At 50.1% G+C, this 17,389-nt stretch overlaps 7 protein-coding genes across 7 annotated transcripts; 3 read left to right on the forward strand and 4 right to left on the reverse strand.

Moving 5' to 3' along the window:
- Positions 1-194: 194 nt before the first annotated feature.
- Positions 195-3,592, reverse strand: treA (alpha,alpha-trehalase treA; the record flags this gene model as incomplete). Its single annotated transcript, XM_058478210.1, has 5 exons — positions 195-1,397; positions 1,450-1,607; positions 1,657-1,738; positions 1,794-3,527; positions 3,581-3,592. The coding sequence occupies 5 exons, from the start codon at positions 3,590-3,592 to the stop codon at positions 195-197; spliced, it is 3,189 nt and encodes a 1,062-aa protein (XP_058326540.1).
- A 2,076-nt stretch (positions 3,593-5,668) lies between these two features.
- On the reverse strand, positions 5,669-6,754 carry N7468_008915 (uncharacterized protein; the record flags this gene model as incomplete). The annotated part of the gene is made up of 2 exons (XM_058478211.1): positions 5,669-6,045; positions 6,094-6,754. 2 exons carry the CDS (start codon positions 6,752-6,754, stop codon positions 5,669-5,671), a joined length of 1,038 nt encoding a protein of 345 aa, XP_058326541.1.
- A 1,082-nt stretch (positions 6,755-7,836) lies between these two features.
- On the reverse strand, positions 7,837-9,025 carry N7468_008916 (non-structural maintenance of chromosomes element 1 family protein; the record flags this gene model as incomplete). The annotated part of the gene is made up of 3 exons (XM_058478212.1): positions 7,837-8,175; positions 8,227-8,846; positions 8,911-9,025. The coding sequence occupies 3 exons, from the start codon at positions 9,023-9,025 to the stop codon at positions 7,837-7,839; spliced, it is 1,074 nt and encodes a 357-aa protein (XP_058326542.1).
- A 698-nt stretch (positions 9,026-9,723) lies between these two features.
- On the reverse strand, positions 9,724-10,416 carry N7468_008917 (zinc finger CCCH domain-containing protein; the record flags this gene model as incomplete). The annotated part of the gene is made up of 2 exons (XM_058478213.1): positions 9,724-10,052; positions 10,116-10,416. 2 exons carry the CDS (start codon positions 10,414-10,416, stop codon positions 9,724-9,726), a joined length of 630 nt encoding a protein of 209 aa, XP_058326543.1.
- A 1,315-nt stretch (positions 10,417-11,731) lies between these two features.
- Positions 11,732-12,649, forward strand: N7468_008918 (SDR family oxidoreductase; the record flags this gene model as incomplete). The annotated part of the gene is made up of 4 exons (XM_058478214.1): positions 11,732-11,768; positions 11,824-12,137; positions 12,193-12,563; positions 12,613-12,649. 4 exons carry the CDS (start codon positions 11,732-11,734, stop codon positions 12,647-12,649), a joined length of 759 nt encoding a protein of 252 aa, XP_058326544.1.
- A 788-nt stretch (positions 12,650-13,437) lies between these two features.
- nctB (negative cofactor 2 transcription regulator complex subunit NCB2) lies at positions 13,438-14,148 on the forward strand (the record flags this gene model as incomplete). The annotated part of the gene is made up of 3 exons (XM_058478215.1): positions 13,438-13,459; positions 13,714-13,973; positions 14,029-14,148. The coding sequence occupies 3 exons, from the start codon at positions 13,438-13,440 to the stop codon at positions 14,146-14,148; spliced, it is 402 nt and encodes a 133-aa protein (XP_058326545.1).
- Positions 14,149-15,046: 898 nt separating this feature from the next.
- N7468_008920 (uncharacterized protein) lies at positions 15,047-17,221 on the forward strand (the record flags this gene model as incomplete). Its single annotated transcript, XM_058478216.1, has 3 exons — positions 15,047-15,175; positions 15,245-16,601; positions 16,665-17,221. The coding sequence occupies 3 exons, from the start codon at positions 15,047-15,049 to the stop codon at positions 17,219-17,221; spliced, it is 2,043 nt and encodes a 680-aa protein (XP_058326546.1).
- Between the last annotated feature and the right edge of the window lie 168 nt (positions 17,222-17,389).

Consider the following 17,389-nt stretch of genomic DNA (forward strand, 5'->3'; position numbering starts at 1 on the left):
GTTCATCTTGGATCTGTACTTTTGATTGGGCGAATGAGATACAGCTGAAAGGGTCCAAATCCTAACAGATGGCAAGTTGGAGCGGCCTTGAACCATGATTTATATGGTAAATTGCTACTAATAATAACGGAAATAAAAACTGTGTCTAATTGCGTCACTCGAAGCAGGTACCAACTCGTAATTACCTCCTCTAATTAATCCCGAAGAAACGCGCGACGGCGCATGAACGAATTAGAATATGAGTCCGCAGGTGCAGCACGAACGCCAAGCTTTCTCTGGGCATGGACGGTGGATGACTGGTTGGTTGAGCTGATAATAGCCCATTCAGCCACGGTGGCTCCAGTTCCGTTTTTATACTTGACGTCAATATCGCCCAGAGCTTGGTTGCCCACGATAAAGAGCGAAGCATACCGCGCTGCGGGGACAGGGTTGTCGAGGGTGACGTCTGTTGTGTTCCCAACCGGGATGGCAATCGCATCGAGATCGGTGGTTGCCTCGTCGTAAGGGTTCGAGATCTTGATATCCCGCAATGAGCTCACCACCGTGTAGCCTGCCTCATCGCTGGACAAGGGCGAGCCGATGGTGGCATCGGTGAGAGTTTGGTTGTGAAAAATTATGGTTGCATTGACGGGCGGAGCTTGAGCCCAGTCGAAATAGAACCCGGACACAGGCGTTCCCACTTCGTCACCAAGTGACACAGTGATAGAGCTCCAGTTAGATGCCAGCGAAGGCTGCCATTTGGTGGAAGCCGCACCATCGACGGCAGCAATAGGGAATTGACCTGGCTCGTATGAGTCGAGTGACGCCACGGTTTGACATTGCACAAGGTTCCCGGCCACTGTCCTTTTGGCAGATATCTGGCGATTGGGAATCACAACCGATCCGTTGGTCGGGAGGTGGTAAGTCCTGGCTTTGGTTGTTGGGCCCGCACGGACGGTGATGCTCTTGTTTGCGAAGCGCTGGTCGGCTGTATCCAGAGGAGGTGTGTCCGCTGCCCGACTCATTGTCGTATGAGTGTAGTTTGACCAGGCTGAGATCGGCCATCCTCGCCAGTAGAATGTTCGATACTTCAGATAGGGGATTTGCAATGGCAAATCAGGGTCGACGTGCAAGAAGTCATCGGGAAGAAGCCGGAGTCCGAGGTAGCCGAACAAGACGACCTGGTTGGATCCACCATGGCCAGTCAGGAAGGGGAAAGCTGGGTTGGTTCCGCCGTTGGTGGTCGAGTTATCAATGAGCTGCTCAGACATTTGGAAGAATGGAGCTCTAGTGTAGGGCTTGTAAGCGTATTGTCCATATGTATATGCAGAGCATCCAGACGGTGACATGGCATTTGCAACGATAGAGAAGATAGCCCAAGTCATAGCAGGTCCATCCGCCGACTGCTTGTTTGCGTACTGTGTCATCAGTTAGCTAATGCCCCTATTATATGGGGAAAAATGGACTCACATAATCAAGATCGTTCAAAGAGTTCTGGGTGGTGTAGTTGGCCGTGTAGTCCAAGGGGAATGTGTCCAAAACCACATCTGCCTGCTTGACCACAGCACTGCCGTTCATAGTCGTAAACTCCAGAGTCACTCCATTCTCACGCAGAACGAGCACATTAGCTGCTTTGTCGTTCCAGCTTGAGTTTTTTCTCCATGCCAAATTGTTGACGGAAATCGTTGGCGCGTCGCAAAGTCTCAGCGATAAGAGGCATGGTGTAGCCACCTGCATCGACGTGGTTGGCATATTCATCCTATAGGAAGTTAGAATAACAACATAGTAGCTCATGCGGGCCAATTCATGCTTACCGGGTCTGTCAAGTTTGTCAGAGTCCATGAAGACCCATTGGGCTTCAGAAGATCCGCATAAAGCGTCGCGGCCGAGTCGAAGATGGGAAATAGATCATTCTTGAAAGCCTTGGTGTCACCGCTCGTAACCCACTGGTTGATCATTGCGAGGCCAATATCACCGTTCAAATGGTATTCATAGTCCCAGCAGGGTCCCGTTGCAGTACAGTTTCCAAACCGACCACTGGTCCAAGGGAAGATAGCCGCCGCAGGAGAGAAATTAGTCTTGTTTTGAGACCCAGCATAAGAGGTCTTGATATTCTCCTTCGCTTGGTCAAACATCTTGACTCGGTAATTTGTGATACTCTGGGCAGCTTCAGGGTGGGAAGTCGTAAGCCCAGGTTGCATCCAAAGATCAGCATCCCAGAAGATTTGGCCGGCGTAAGAGTCCGATACCAAACCACCAACAGCAATGCTGTTCTCATTCAAATGGTCTGATGATGATGCCTTGATCGCGTTCTTGCCGACCGTGTTTTGCAGCAGGTAATACGTGTTCGCAACAGCAATGATCGCTGAATCGACGATGATGCTATCGGCAGGCAAACTACCGTTTCCTGGGAGTGCATAGCTATCAACCGAGTTGTCAGGCATAACACTCGCCCACTCTGAAACATGAGCACGAAGAGACTTGCTGAATCCGTTCTTCAGCCCAGTCGCTGCGGCGTCCTTGGCCACTTGCTGCGGGTTGTCGAAAGCGTCTGACGAAGCTGCTCCAACGTACTTGGTGACGCGAGCGGGCTGGCCTGCTTTGAGCTTGATGTCCACCGACTGACCAATCGAGGAGTCTGCCGAACTCAGGTAAGGCTTATCAGTGACAAGCTTCCGGGAGGAGAGATCGACTGCAGCGCTTCCAGTCAGGTTGCTGTAGACATAGGCTGTCACATTGGCGATTCCGTTCGGTCGCACTGCTGAGTAAATGGCCAGGTCGTCCTCGTCGGACTCTACATAGTCGGTACGCACAGCGGATGCGCCATCCAGAACATTGACTACCGTTGCTTGCGAGTCTTTGCTTGGGACAACTACCAAATCCACCACAGCCTGATTGATATACAGCTTGTTGGTGAACAGACGGTAGGTGATTTGGAAAGACCCCCTGTCGCCCTTGGGTGTCCATGTATAAGACCACGAGAGAACCCCGGCTTTGAAATCGTACGTGGAGCGGAAACGGGAAATGGTCTTGTTGTCGACGGTCGCGTCCAGGTAGGTGCCATTCCCCAGATCCAAAACCAAGCCACTCCAATGAGGCACACCGCTAATGACACTGTCCCATCCGTATTGCCCCAGCCACGGATAATTGGTTGAGTTCGTGGTTTCCTGGGCATCGTAGAATCCGCTGATCGTTGCAAATGACTGTCGGCGAGAGAATAACGGCCAACCGCTGATGGCGTCATCACCGTCCTGGGGCGTATCAACTTCGAAGAATGGGCCGACACTCGCGACGCTTATGCCGATGTAGCCATTGGCCATAGAGCCTCTGGTCTGGAACTTGCCTTGGTCCAGTTTCGTCGTTGACAGGATCCAATTTTCGTCATCCCAGGTGACCCCCTCGAAGTCCGTAGGGTACACATGGCTGCTGTTCGCGATGCTGTTGCCTGCATATCGTCGAAGCGCATCGGCGACCCGGTTAGTCGTCCGCGTCCCTTGCACGATGGAACTCAGGTCTAAGAGCAGCGGCAAGGCTACCCACGTTCTGGGCTTGAGCATAGTCAGTCGAGTAATTCTTAGCGACTACCTGCTAAGATGCTTACCTTTAACCGCATAGCGAGCACTCGCTAAAGTCTAAGAATAGAGAGAGCGAGTGAGAGGGAACGAAAGAGAAAGAGAAGCGCAATAAAGCCTGCTCAACGGTCAGCACATATGGAAGTGGCAGGTGCGAGATATTTAATATGACTTCATCACCGGAGGGAAGGTGCAGCGCGAGCGATTAATTCAAGAAATTAAACACCTTGGAAGCTCAAAACAGCGAATTGGGCTGCCGATCCAGGAACCACGGAGCTTCTCATTCGCTGCCTCCCGCCCCAGGTGTAGAATGCGGGGATCGGTCGAAACTTACTTAGCGTCAAATCAAAGTTCTGGGGTACACGCCAATACGAGGTCTGTGAAGTCTGTGAGGTCTGTGGCGCCTTTTTGTGAGGAAGTCTGAGGCTGTTGAGCAGCTCTTATGGGCATCCGGAACCCCCGGGAAGCTGCGAAGCCATGACGATGTGCCTCTTCCCCTGGTTCTCTCGAAAGCACCCAGAGATTGCCCAAAGCCCCGTTTGTCATCAAATGGGGTGTGGGGATTTGGGGTACAAATTGGGGTCTGGGGGGTCCGCAATGCGCCCGACAAATCCCCGAGTCAAATATATTTCTATCCGCTTCTTTTCCCCGCCTGAAAGGCTAAATAGGATTCGGCCGAATTTGACCTTGCGCAGGCTTTTGGATGACTGCCTAGCGAAGATTCTAGAACTCCTGCCATTCAACGTCATGGGCCGAGACGAATTTGTTTATTTACAATGTGAGAAATGTCAGAGCTGCTAGAGCTAAAGTCAAACCTCACCGAGCCTGTGGGCAATTATCGAGAATCCTAAAGCTCGTACGGCGTGGAAGGACCAAGGGAGATAGAGATTAGAAAATGAATTGACCCTTTCCGTTCAGAGGTAGAGTCCGAGTAGAAGCCGCCCTCTTCAGGGGCCCTCCGGCATCCCGTACGCCCAGACTTGATCCGACGTGCCGGATGTCGCTGCGTGGCCTTGGCTGCCTTTCTCGAATTTCTTCTCTTTTCCACGCAATGTTGCAATTAAGAAGACGGCCCAGTCAGCTCCAAGGTCAGCAACGTAGTATACTGACATGCACACAAGGGTGTCTTCTGTGCAAAGGTCGCAATGTCCCCTGGCAGGCATTGGGTCCCTTAATGCATAGATTCTTGATAGATCCTCAACTTTCAATAAGCACTTGGTCTGCTATGCGAGCGGCACGAGCGCTTCGGCCAGGAGACCATGGCATTCATGTCCGGAATTTATTTCCGACTAGCCCAACTGCTGCAACTCCACTCCGAACCAACGGACGAGAGCTTGAAGGGCATTTCAGACGACCTAATTACTGCCTAAAAGCAAGCTTGGCGTCCGCTGGTCTGATTGTACTATAGCCGGCACGTGGGGATCAGTCCAGGCATTGATTTGCTATCAGACTGACCTAAGATGCCCAAGACAAGACTGCAATGCTCTGACCGGGAGTTTACTGTCCGATTGCCTTGTGATCCAAGGTTTTTTCTCGATGGGGACAGATTGAAGAGATTGAATTAGTCTCCTAATATATGTCTCCAGGCTTACCTATTCCGTAACGTATCTTCGTTAGAAATAGGTTAGTAGCACGACCAATCACTTCATGTCTCACTGACCCGACGAGCTGCTTTATTGTCAGAGTTTGAAAGAATTTGCATCCAGAGACGTGTTCAAAGACTAGCTACACAGACAGAATCAAATGCAAGGGAGGCTTTCCAATTACTTAAATTCTGCACCGACCATTTTCAGGACTCTTGTTTCACGTAGCAGCGAAGAAACGTCACCGCAGCGCATCTCCTCTACCCATTCGCAGTCTACAGAAGGACTAAAAAGGATATTTCCGGGCCATGAAAGACAAAAGGTCAATTGGAGCAGTTCCTAAACAACAAGTATAACTTCCAAGATATTGATTTACCGAAGAACGATCGTCCAGGTTTGCACATTGGGTCCTTGGGTATCCCAGAGATACAAGCAGCAGGCGATGGCTTCCTGTCTGATTTTGACTCTTTCCTGCAAATGACGAACAACTTTTCGAACTTTCTGCCTGGGATCCTCGGAAGTTGAGAAGAATTTTCAGGTGATACCAAATTCGCCTATATTCAGACCCTTTATAGGGTCGTTCAATACGGCGAACAAGGAGTCGAAACATGAGTCAGGACAACCATGGCGGTAACTGCCGGCACCCCGCGATATCTGCAGTTCGAACCATCGCGGTGATTTGAATGACAAGACATTCTCTTTAAGGATCTCGTAGCTCAGCCATCGAAAAGGAGCCTTCGGCATGGTTGAAAGGTGGGGGCTTGATCGGATTTGCATAGCGAGGGCTCCGTTCATGATTGATCTGCACTCATATCCACAGCCTTTGTCCTCATTCAGGAATGCCTCGCGTGTCTTGTGGAGAAGTTGTAGTACATTTTTGATAGCCTCCTCTCGAGTTTTGTTTATAGATCCTACTATTCAATTAGAGACCAGGCACTGCTGCATTTATCTTCCCTTACTGATGACACGATCCGGGATCGGAAGACCCCGACCATTAATTGGGCCAATAGTGCGTAATATAGCGGCCAAGGTGGATTCCGTGAAGTGGGCAGGGAGCTGAAAGAACCAAGAAACCCACACCCAGAGTATGAGTTCTCGTGGATAGGGTGTCGTGAGTTTTTCATTCAGAGAACCGATCCATATATCTTTCATCAGATAGAGAACATCTCTACAATCGTAATAGTCCGCTATGACTGCAATCTTAGCGAGCATCTCCAGGGTTACCTTTCGGGGTATTTGGGTGAATTGACAATGAATCGCACGGATAACGATCAAGAGAGCTTCAGGATCCCAGCCCTCAGCCATGATTTCGACCGAGTCTTTTTGTAGAAATGCAACGCCTTCCTTCCACACTCCGGTGAGCGCCTTCTTGAAAAAACGGGAGGCAAATATCATATGCTTCCCGGAGACAATAAAGCGGATTTCATCTCTTCTCATCGCTTGCTCTTCGGCATTCGCTTCGTCAATATCATTCTTATCAGTAACACCCTCATTGTTGGCTGCCTTGTCGGGAATACTGGGACCTTTCTCTCCAACGGCCAGCGCAAAAGGCGAGTTCGCACTGCGCAATATAATAATCAAGTCGCCATCCGGATCTATGGTATGACTGAAAGGACCCATTTCGGCGAAAGGTTTTGTAGAGTTTGTTGTAGAGTGCCGGAAACAAAGTTCAGATCAATGTTGACAGAGTGAAAGTGGTGACAACATTGTTGGGGCATGCTGACATGTGATGCAGGTGGGGGGAACAAAGTACCTACGAGTTCCCAGTTATATTATATGGGACAGTTCGAAGGATTCTACAACAGGTCGCCTTATCGAATCATGAAAGGTTTCCAGGTCCTAATGTTAATTTTGTCGTATTATTGCGCCAGATCATAGAGCTCTAGGGAGCTGGTTGGTTTTCATGGATTAAACCGCAGCAATTCACACGTTACCACTTCCACCATCATCTATCATGGACTAATATCTTCATTTGGTTAGGCCACTGAACACTAGTGAGTAAGAGTTGATTGCCAAGACACCTTGTCACACTCTGGATGAGTTCCACGTCAGCACTGGGGGGGTAAAGGGACACAGCGTTGGGATTGTGTGGCCATCATAACATTTCAGCCCTAGCTCCTAGAAGTGAGTCCTAGAAGAAGTCATACGTATTGCTGGACCACGTGTCCAATACGGCGCTCTTGCATGCGGAGTGAAATAAGCTTAGGCTGGGCAACAACATTGCTATTCAGGATGTTTCTGTGGGTTACCATGTCATCGTTGGAAGCTGGTTTTCTTGTGTGATGTGCTTCAGTCTGACTCCACCCGAACCGCATGGGATGTGCGCATCCTTAATGACCGGGTATAGATCATACAGTAAAAGCTTCGAAACTCTTGAAGAAGCCTACGTGACCAAGCCCAGGAAGTGATCAAGAGAGGGGCAGGAGAATCAGCCCCTCCGGATGTGGATTGGTCTATAGTTACAAAAAGAGAAAGGGGTCAGCTGCTTAAGCCCTTGGCTTAGGACTGAAAGCCCTCCACTCTGGTTCTTGCAACTGAGTTCATTCGAGTTTAAGTATGAGTTTATCGCCGGGAGATCGACAAGCCATAGCCTCTTCTGCAGTTCGTAGACCTCTAGGTCGCTGCATAATAGGTAAAAGGTTTCAAAGGGTATATGTTCAAGCCAGCCACAGATATTAAGTTTCATCAATAGACCATCCTATTCAGTTTTCCTCGTCCTCCTCGTCCTCCTTATCCTCCATTCCTTCATCCTCCAGCTCGCCATCATCCTCGTCTTCTTCAGAAACCTGTTCAGACCCACCAGGGACAGTCTCCTCGGAGATAGTCCGTGACACAGGTTCTGATCGCCGTGGAAGCCGCGTCGGCACATTCCTATCTCGATTCCTATTAAATTGGATCACAGCCCTCTCGCCAACGAAACTTTCGCCCGTCCATGCCTGCTTGCACTGGGGGCAGACTTCCGCTCGTTCCATACGGAAGAAATTTTCAGTGCAATGGTCATGTAATCGACCAGGGCAGTCTCGGTTGTCACACCGTTGGCCCTGAACAACCAGTCAGTAAGGGAACATTAAAGCGATCAGAACGCAACATACGACAGTCATAATATCTTTGCAAGCAGCACAGAACTTGATCTTCTGCCGCCCCGGACGGTCCCGGAAGTTTTCATCATTGTATTCCGAGACCAACCAGTGGCGCAGCTCCATCAGGGCGCGCGGAGTCAAGCTGATGTAGTCTTTCGGGCTCCTTTCCAACCACCCTTCGCTCATGAGACGTTGTACCATGGTCTCTGCCTCGGTCATGGTTAACGCGCCAACGGGTCCACTTTGCGAATCTTCTGTCCCGCTCTCTCGTCGATGCCTTTCACCGGCTGGTGGACGTGCTAAGTTCGCAGCTTGCATGTGTGTAATGACCATTCCCTCACATAGGCGGGTGTTGTTGGTGTCGAACATGTAATCGAGGACTCGTTTCACAAAGGCGATTTGGTCGGGGGTGTAGGTCGTAGCGAGTTGGGTCAGAGGGTCACTTGTCGTATTGACGAGAGCGTAAACTCGTTCTGGAGGTGATTGAGGGGTTCCCGGATCTTGCGCCTTCGGCACTTGGCGCAAGGTACTTCGGATTTCAAAGTCAAACGGGGAGATAGCGGAATTGGCAGCGGCTATGTAGTCCACAAATTGCTGCTCTTCAATGTCGGTGGGATCCACGCTGTTGTTATCTATTGATGCGTGTTAGCTTGTACACCTGTTCGCGGAGCTACCAGTGTGGGGATCATCAAGTACCATGCGCAGAGAAGATGGCTGCGAGTACGGCCCTCCCCTCCTTAAATGTCATCGAAGAGCGTGCCATAAACGCCTGCGCAAAGGCGCGATTACGGTCATCGTAACTCATATCCATGCTGGGATTCGGGCTCCCCGAGGGGAATAAAGCGTATTTCTTTGAAAAATGATGGTGGCGCGACGCGGTACGCGGGGACGCGCCAAGAAAAGTTGCTCCAAAGCGGAAATATCAAAGCGGCAACAACTTTTTGGAACGTCAATCAGCTTACAATTTACAATTGGACTGTCCAGTATTGAGATCCCGGTTGTGGCAGCTTATAAGGACTCCCAAAAAGCAAGTTACAATTCATTACCAGAGGAACACCACAGGCTAGGCAGATACCATACTGGAATTTTCTTTTAGGACTCGATCAGATTAGAGTCCGATCCTCGTGACGTAAGTGTACATGTTCCTCAGTAGAAGAGGTAAAAAGAATAGAATAAGAAAATCAAATAGTGAGTCCCACGAGCCGAAACATTGCGCCGCGCAAGGTAGTCGATAACCACCTCCACTAATATCACCTAACGCCGAAGAAAAAGACAATCAAGCTTGAAGTGAGGATCGCGGATGATGGGAGACCCATTCTCAGGCTCAGGAGATGAAACAATGCGTCCGAAAAGCTGACGACCATCGGGAGCGCGTCCATTGAAAACAGGCTCATCAGAGCTGCCGGAGGCCAAACTAGTAGGGCAACCTCTAGAGAGGGTACGGTTAGTACTGTACGAACGGCGATCAGAGTCGCGGGAAGCGGAGCGGCCTCGGTCCGTGCGAGATACCTAATAACGACGACGAGTAGGCTCAGGGCTTGGGCTGCGACTAACGCTGCGGGGGTCACGGCCCCGCTCCTGAAGCCACTTCTTGGTGCTGAGTCGGATCTCGCGGTCCATCTCCGGAGAGGGGTCCTTTCGGTGGATGAAGTTGCAATAACCACCACGGACACAACCTTCCCCACTGTTCAAGCGGCAACAGGCCTCCCGGAAGTCGGTAACCGGAGAAAGTTCGCAGTAGATCGGACGACCGCCATACCAACGGTTGGTCAAATTGTCGCACGCGGATTGGGCGTCTTCTTCGTACTTGAAGCGGGCGTACACGTTCCCGATGAGATCTGCGGGGAAAGACAAAGAAGTTAGTCAAGTAGAGCCACAGGGCAAAATGGGTGACGACTTACGATCATTGTGGTTGTCGCAGACGACCAATTCCTCCAGTTCGCCGAAATTGCACAGCTCGCACCAGACATCTTCGTAAAACGCATCAAAGTGGTTCTGCAGCTGCATAGCGTTCATCTTGCCCTTGTTCTCGATTCCGGGGTTCTGGTACATGTTCGGCATGAGGATGGTCTGAGAGTAGGAAGGCTTGACATGCTTGCGCGAGCAACGGTCACCGTGGCGGCACGCGCCAATCTTGTAGTAGAATGAGCAGTTAACCTTGTCTTGCTCCGTACCGAAAATGGAGGCGAGGTAGTTCGCCATGGTGGCGAGGCAGTTGAGCGACGGAGAGTTGTTTGACGATGCGAAAGTTGGATGTTTGCTAGTGCAAGGACTCGACGCGAAAAGACAAAAGGAGCTTCGATCCCACGCGTTGGTGAGATGCGAAGTTTCTAGAGACGTAAGTTCCCCGAAGGAAGCTGACAAAATGTTCTGGGGCGAAGCTTCTCTGGAATATAATTAATCCGAAAACCTATTTAGGCAAGTTACTCCAGTCTCATGGCTTATAGTTAATACAACCTATTCATGCGCCTAGCAGTGGGGAGACGGCCATGGTGAATTTCAAGAATGTAGAATAGATTCGACCTAGCTTGTATTAGCAGTAATTATGCTGCTTCTCACCCCGATAACTTCTCCCAGTCCACTGCTGTTCCATGATAAACCGATGCCATGTTAACTTAGCATTTGCCCAAATCAAAATTCTAGCCGATTCGAGGAGGCAATATACAAAGCTCTGGGTTTTTACATGTTTGGATATTCAAGCATTATCTGGACGTAAATTGTGGCATTCATCTCCTAGGTTGCCTGCGATGCATATTTTCTCACCTCCTTGAGAAGCCGGAGTTGGAGGATTACAAGTCAGTCTTGATAACGCAGCATTCTCGATGAAGAATTATGAAGGGACTCTCAGCCAGCTAGTTTTTTTTATAACGTGAGAACACAATTGATAAAATAACGACACCACCGAGGGCTGATAGAACAACACAGGACCCAAGCCTTGAAATAGGTGGCTAACCCTCGAATCATCCTCAGAGACCTGATGACCTTGTGGAATTTAGCAAGAGGGGGAAGGAGCAGTAAAGTACCTGTCAGAACTTGATTGAATTTGAAAATCTGATGCGCAGGCTCTACAGCAAGGCTATGACCATGATCTCCAAATTGGAGCGGCCGGAGATTAGCTCGATGTCCCCGACGGCCGGATACCCCGCCACTTATTAAGCTCCAATGATGTGACCAAGGAATAACTACCGCATTTAACCGGCGGCAAGATTGCGCTTTCTCTCTTTTGAGTATCATCTGTTCTTAGTATATAATTAGTCTTGAGTATCTAGCTTACGTTGATACAAATCACAAGACCAAAGGGTGAGTTCAATCCATTCCTCCAAGTTTCCCCCCCTCACCTCTTCGTCCCTGCTGGTGAGCACTTGCAGGCGCTTCAGAAGGAGTCTCCACGGAGACCTCGTTTATCTTCCGATATAAGCATGACGATTGCCCTTGCCCCACTCTTGTGGGAGTTCAAGCAAACTCCAACCTCGAATCTTCTTTGACCTTTCGAATACTGACCGAACAAAGATTCGCCATGGCCAAAACAATCATCGTGACAGGAGCATCTCGAGGTAGGCGCAGCCTCGAACACTTGTGAACTATGAGCCTCTTCTTACCTCTTCCTAGGCCTTGGGCACGCCATCGCCAAGTACCTGCTGTCAGCACCCCAGTCGCACAATGTGGTTGTGCTGGCCCGCAGTGTCGAGCCTCTGCAAAAGCTGAAGGACGAGTACAAGGGCCAAGTAGAGGTTGTACACGGAGATCTGTCGGACTTTTCTCTCGCTCAAAAAGCCGTCGATGCGGCCATTAAATCATTCGGCCGGCTCGACGGATTGGTCCTCAACCACGGTGTCCTAGGTCAAACTGGCAAGGTTGCTGAGACTGATGTCGAGAACTGGCGTTCCGCTTTTGACATCAATTTCTTCAGCTTGGTGGCTTTTGTATGTTACTGGTGCACTCCCCTAGCCCTTTATCGACTATACTGATATCAAACAGGCCACTGCGGCACTCCCAGCTCTCCGCAGCTCCAAGGGAAACATCGTCTTCGTCTCCTCTGGTGCGGCAGTGAAGAAGTACCGCGGTTGGGGTATCTACGCGGCCAGCAAAGCTGCTTTGAACAACCTCGCCCAGACCATCGGATGTGAAGAACCAGATGTTACATCCTTAGCAATTCAACCTGGAATGGTTGACACCGAGATGCAGCGAGACCTACGAGAGATGCGGGGCACTACCTTGGATGCCGAGATGCACTCGAAATTTACCGGAGCTCACGAGGGCGGCTTGTTGCTCAAACCTGAGCAGCCAGGCAACGTGATCTCCAAGCTTGCTCTGAATGCACCCAAAGAGCTTACCGGCAGCTTCCTAGCGTATGTATTACGACTACGTTTCGGTGGTAACCAAGCTAACGGTAGACAGATGGAACGACGAGGCTCTCAAGGATTTCCAGGAGTAGATTCATGAAATTAGGTAGAAAAGGTATCTTGGATATTCAACTATAGAGCAATCAGTATTGATGCCAGAAATGCCATGTGTGAAAAGTTTTCAGGGTTGACATTGTAATCAGCCGAAAGATGAAAAGCAGGTACATTTTATAAGCATCAGGTGCAGCGCACCTTCATACTTAGCATGGAATGTAAGGTGATCATCATACAAAGGAAGGTGGATAATAGGAAGGTTGAGAGCATACTTGATAATTCGAATTTTGCGGCACATCCAAGCAATTGGAGATTCGACGACCATTGACTAGTTTTGACCTTGAAGAAGTTAGCAGAGGCTCAACTTCGAGCATTGAGAAAAATCAAGAGGCAAAAAATTCTTTTCAGTTCGTCCGTTTGGCTAGGACAGGTAAATCACCACGGTTTTGTAAGATAGGGGCGACAACGATGTTCATCATGTAGGAAAGCAACGCAAATAAAAGAGAAAAAAACTTACCATTAGTATAGCATCCTCAGAGTGAATCAACATTAAGAAACACTCTGAGGAGTTTGGGAACTGCCAAAATGCAATAATGGGAAGGAAGAAAAAGAAAGAGCCCGGGAAAAAATTGGATCAAGATAAACCCACAAAGGCGGTGTGGCGTTCTGCCGGCAGGAAAATATATGGCCCCGTCGCGAAGGCCGATTACAGTACTTAATATTGCTCCAAACCCCGCGACACGCTTTAATTCCTTCTCAGTTCTCTTTCCCTCGGTTGCCTCGGCCTGCAGCTACATATTCTCACTACCTGAGATTTACCATAGTCATGTCTGACCGAGAGTTCAACTGTATGTCTTGTCCCCATCTTGATCCACCCGCACATGCTGACGTGCCTTTCCGATCTTCTAGCAAACGATGACTTGTCGCTTCCCAAAGGTACACTCTCTGATGCTTTGCCTGTTCTCAATATGTATTCAGATTCTTGTGGATACGTACTGAAAGCTGCTGGCCTCTTGCTCTACTCCAACCCCACACGATTCCTGTTCTCCCATTCAAGCCGATGCGCGTAATTGGCACGCTAATCAAGAGTCCCACTTTACAGCGACAGTCCAGAAGATCATCACCGAGATCCTGCCCCCATCCTCCGGTCAAACATTCTCCAAGGATGCACGCGACTTGCTCATGGAGTGCTGTGTCGAGTTCATCACTTTAATCTCCTCCGAAGCCAATGATATCAGTGAGAAGGAAGCCAAGAAGACCATTGCCTGTGAGCATGTCGAGAAGGCTCTACGCGATCTCGGATTCGGTGACTACATTCCACATGTGCTTGCTGTTGCAGAGGAGCACCGGGAGCAGCTAAAGGTGGGTCGAGCCCGCTCTATACGTATGCCCTTGAGACTAATTTTCGTGAATATAGTCGCGTGAGAAGAAACAGAGCAAAATGGAGCAGAGCGGTCTTTCAGAGGAAGAGCTTATGCGCCAACAGCAGGAGCTCTTTCGATCTGCGACTGAGAAATACAACCAGGTCCCCGAGTAAACAAATATTCCACGGAGACTCATGCTGGTCATAGAGAAAAATGGATGCCGGGCGTTTTTGCGTTATGTTTCAATGGGAGATGAGGGAGCGGAGTTACGTTTCATGATATTTTACTCAATATGATCAGACGGCAGCACACTAATAGCATGATCTGGCATTGAATGCCTAATACATTGGCACTTTCTGTTTCTTAATACCAACTTCTCAAAGCCGTAGGATGTCAGTTTTGTAGTCTTGGGAAATGATTCTTTCTATTCAATGTCTAACTCTCATTGTATAGATTTCCTAGTTTGGACTTGTTTTGGCAATCTCGTATGCAAGAGCACATTGTAAGTTCGATGCAAACTGTAAGCACAACATACACTGCTCGGCGAACGTCAACGGTTGGCAGATCAAAGTGCCGTATCCTTGTTTGGACACAGTAGCGTTCGCATCTATTTCTGGTCTAGAACTTAGAACTTACTCCTTCAAGTGACCATCCTAGCATTGGCAGGGCAATTCATAGTTTATATACAGGTGCTCCTGGCAATGCGAATCCAAATATTGATTGAGACCAATATTAGCTAGCAGATTGTATCTGTCACTGATCTACTCCCACAACGTAAAGTCATCTCCCAATTGATGTCAGGGTCCAACATTAGTTCTCTAGTAAATATTGGGCTAGGCTCTCCTTTGGAAGGGAAAAGCAAGTAGATCTAGCAGTGTTGAGTGTCCGATTTGGTGGGGCGCCAGGCGGGGCGCATGGTTGACTGACCATTCACTGATTGTCCTGTTGGCGCTGCAGCAAATTTGTCCCAGTCCTGACCCACCGCTGCGCCACATCCTTCCCTCACAGTACTCTTGCGCCACAAACACGCCACAAACCATCACGTGATACTATCGGCCACGCCAAGCCAAAATGAAGACTAGGAGTGGACGACTAGTTCAGCGTGCGGGTAGCTCCAAGAGTCCGCGATCCTCCAAATATTCTGCTGCGCAATCTGCCCGCAAGTCCAAAATGCCACCTTTCCGGGATGAGCATGTCCTGGTATGTCCTGGAGAGTCTGATTCTGAATCTCCATCTGCTACACATTCAATGCTGACTGCCTGATTCGAGGTAATTGCGCCGGGCTCGCAAGTGACCTTAGCGCAGCTCGGCTTGCCAGAGTCCTTCACTCCGGCGCGTAATCGCTACCCCACCCGCATGTTCCCAGCCGAGAAGAAGGGCGAATTTGAACCATACAAGATCCGTAAACGCGAACGCAATGGCCAGAATGGCACCCACGCACCGAAGCCGGAGGATGTGGACATGAAGGATGGCGCGACACCTGCGACTCAGGGCACCACCGATACTGGGTCGGCCGACAAGGCGGAGGGGGCAACTGAAACTAACGAGGCAGATACTCCCACCATTTTCTACGAGGAAGACGTGACTTCCGAAGAAGGAGCCGTGTATCCCATTCAGAATGGATCCATTGTCGATTGGCCCTGCTTCTTCGCGCTTCTTACTCATATCTACAATTCCCTGAGTCCTCCGTTCCACACGCCGGTTCTGATGGTCTCCCAGCCAGCCTGGTCTGCACGCGACCGCGAGGCCATTACTCAATTCGTGTTCGAAAAGTTCAAGGTACCTGGCTTCAGCATGATGGACTCAGCCCTCGCAGCGATTTATGGCTACGGTGTGTCGACTGCGACTGTTGTGGACGTTGGAAAAGACAAGGTTGATGTGACCGCCGTCACGGACTTCATGGTCAATGAACATGGTCGAGGCATTGCGCTTCGCGGCTGTGGCGGTGATGCCATGACTGATCGGCTGGTTGAGCTTCTTGGCCCCAAAGGGTTTACCCGTGAGATGTGCGAGCAACTGAAGAGAAGCAACATTGCTGAGATCTTGCCACCCGGCACGGTTGTTCCTGGCACTGCCGCAACCGCACGCCAGGGCACCAACCCAGCTGCCGTCGCATCGACAGGTGGAGCGGATCCGGCCGATGTGAATGCCCCCCGTGGCCCTGGAGCAGGTACTCAGACTGGCGAAGCGAATGGAGACGACGAGGAGGAGGGTGTTCTGGATGTTGCGACTATCGTTAGTGGTAATACGACTGAGTACTTGGCGAACATGGAAAAGGAAAAAGCGAACAACAAAAAAGCCGGTGTCGACCCGAAGCAGCCTCGTCTTCCCAATGCCAAGAAGGAGAAAGCTACATTCCAGTTCGAGGAGTTTGTCCAAATGGAGGATGAGAACAATGCGGGTGGAGGCCAGCGCTACATTCGTCACTCCCGCGAAATCGAAGTGGGCGTGGAGCGTTTCCTTCTGGCCACTGCTCGCCAGGGAGTCACTGACCGCATTAGTGAGGGACTTTTGGAGGACATTGCTACGCAGATCCATCACACCATTCTGGCCGTCCCCGACGCCACAAAACGCAGTGAGCTCTGGGATTCTCTCATTATTGTTGGATGCGGTAGCAAGGTTAAAGGTAAAAAAACTTTTCCCTCCAGGTCCTAGTAATGAATTATACCATGCTAATATGACTACAAAGGATTCACCCAATCTCTTCTTGGTGTTATCACTCAGAAGTTCATACTCGCCCCATCCGCTACGATTTTCACCTCTGAGATACCCTCCAATTTCAGTACCCCTCTGCCTACTGGCGGGTCAAATACTCCTGCCCCCATGGCCCAGCCTGGACCCATGTACCACCCAGCTGCGCACGGCGTCAATCCTCTCCTTGTGGCTGCGACACACAACAACCCTGCCATGGCCGGAGTTCCGCCGGGCACCCCATCGATGGATCCCGCTGGAATGTCACTCCACCGTTCGACCGGTCACTCTCAAACCCCAAACTCGGTCAAGACATTGCGGTTGCCTGAGCACTTCTCGGAGTTCAAGGACCAGGGTAACAGCAACGCTCCCGGATCTACGGTGGGCCCAACGAGCAGTACAGCTAGCCACGGTTCTGAAGAAGCTGGCTTCCTTGGCGCTCAGATGGGAGCCAAAGTCTTCTTCATCATTGACCAGGGTGCGACCAAGAGCTTCCTGACCCGTGCCGAGTATAATGAGAGTGGTCCATCGGCCATTCATGAGTACATCGTCTAAGGATCATGGGACACGACTCTACGACCCAGCGGGCTGCATTCAAAATTTGTGCTTTCAGAGAGTTCATCCGGCGAATTGGTGTCAGGGCATGCTTTTGCTTTTTGATTTTAATACCTTCGAGTGTTGTGTACTCAATTCCGATGCACAGTTGTTGTTAGTTAGTCCGCC

The sequence above is a fragment of the Penicillium chermesinum genome, assembly GCF_028974085.1.
Source record: "Penicillium chermesinum strain IBT 19713 chromosome Unknown utg000007l:1.0-2695246.0:1.0-2697696.0, whole genome shotgun sequence".
In the NCBI taxonomy this organism is placed as follows: Eukaryota; Fungi; Ascomycota; class Eurotiomycetes; order Eurotiales; family Aspergillaceae; genus Penicillium; species Penicillium chermesinum.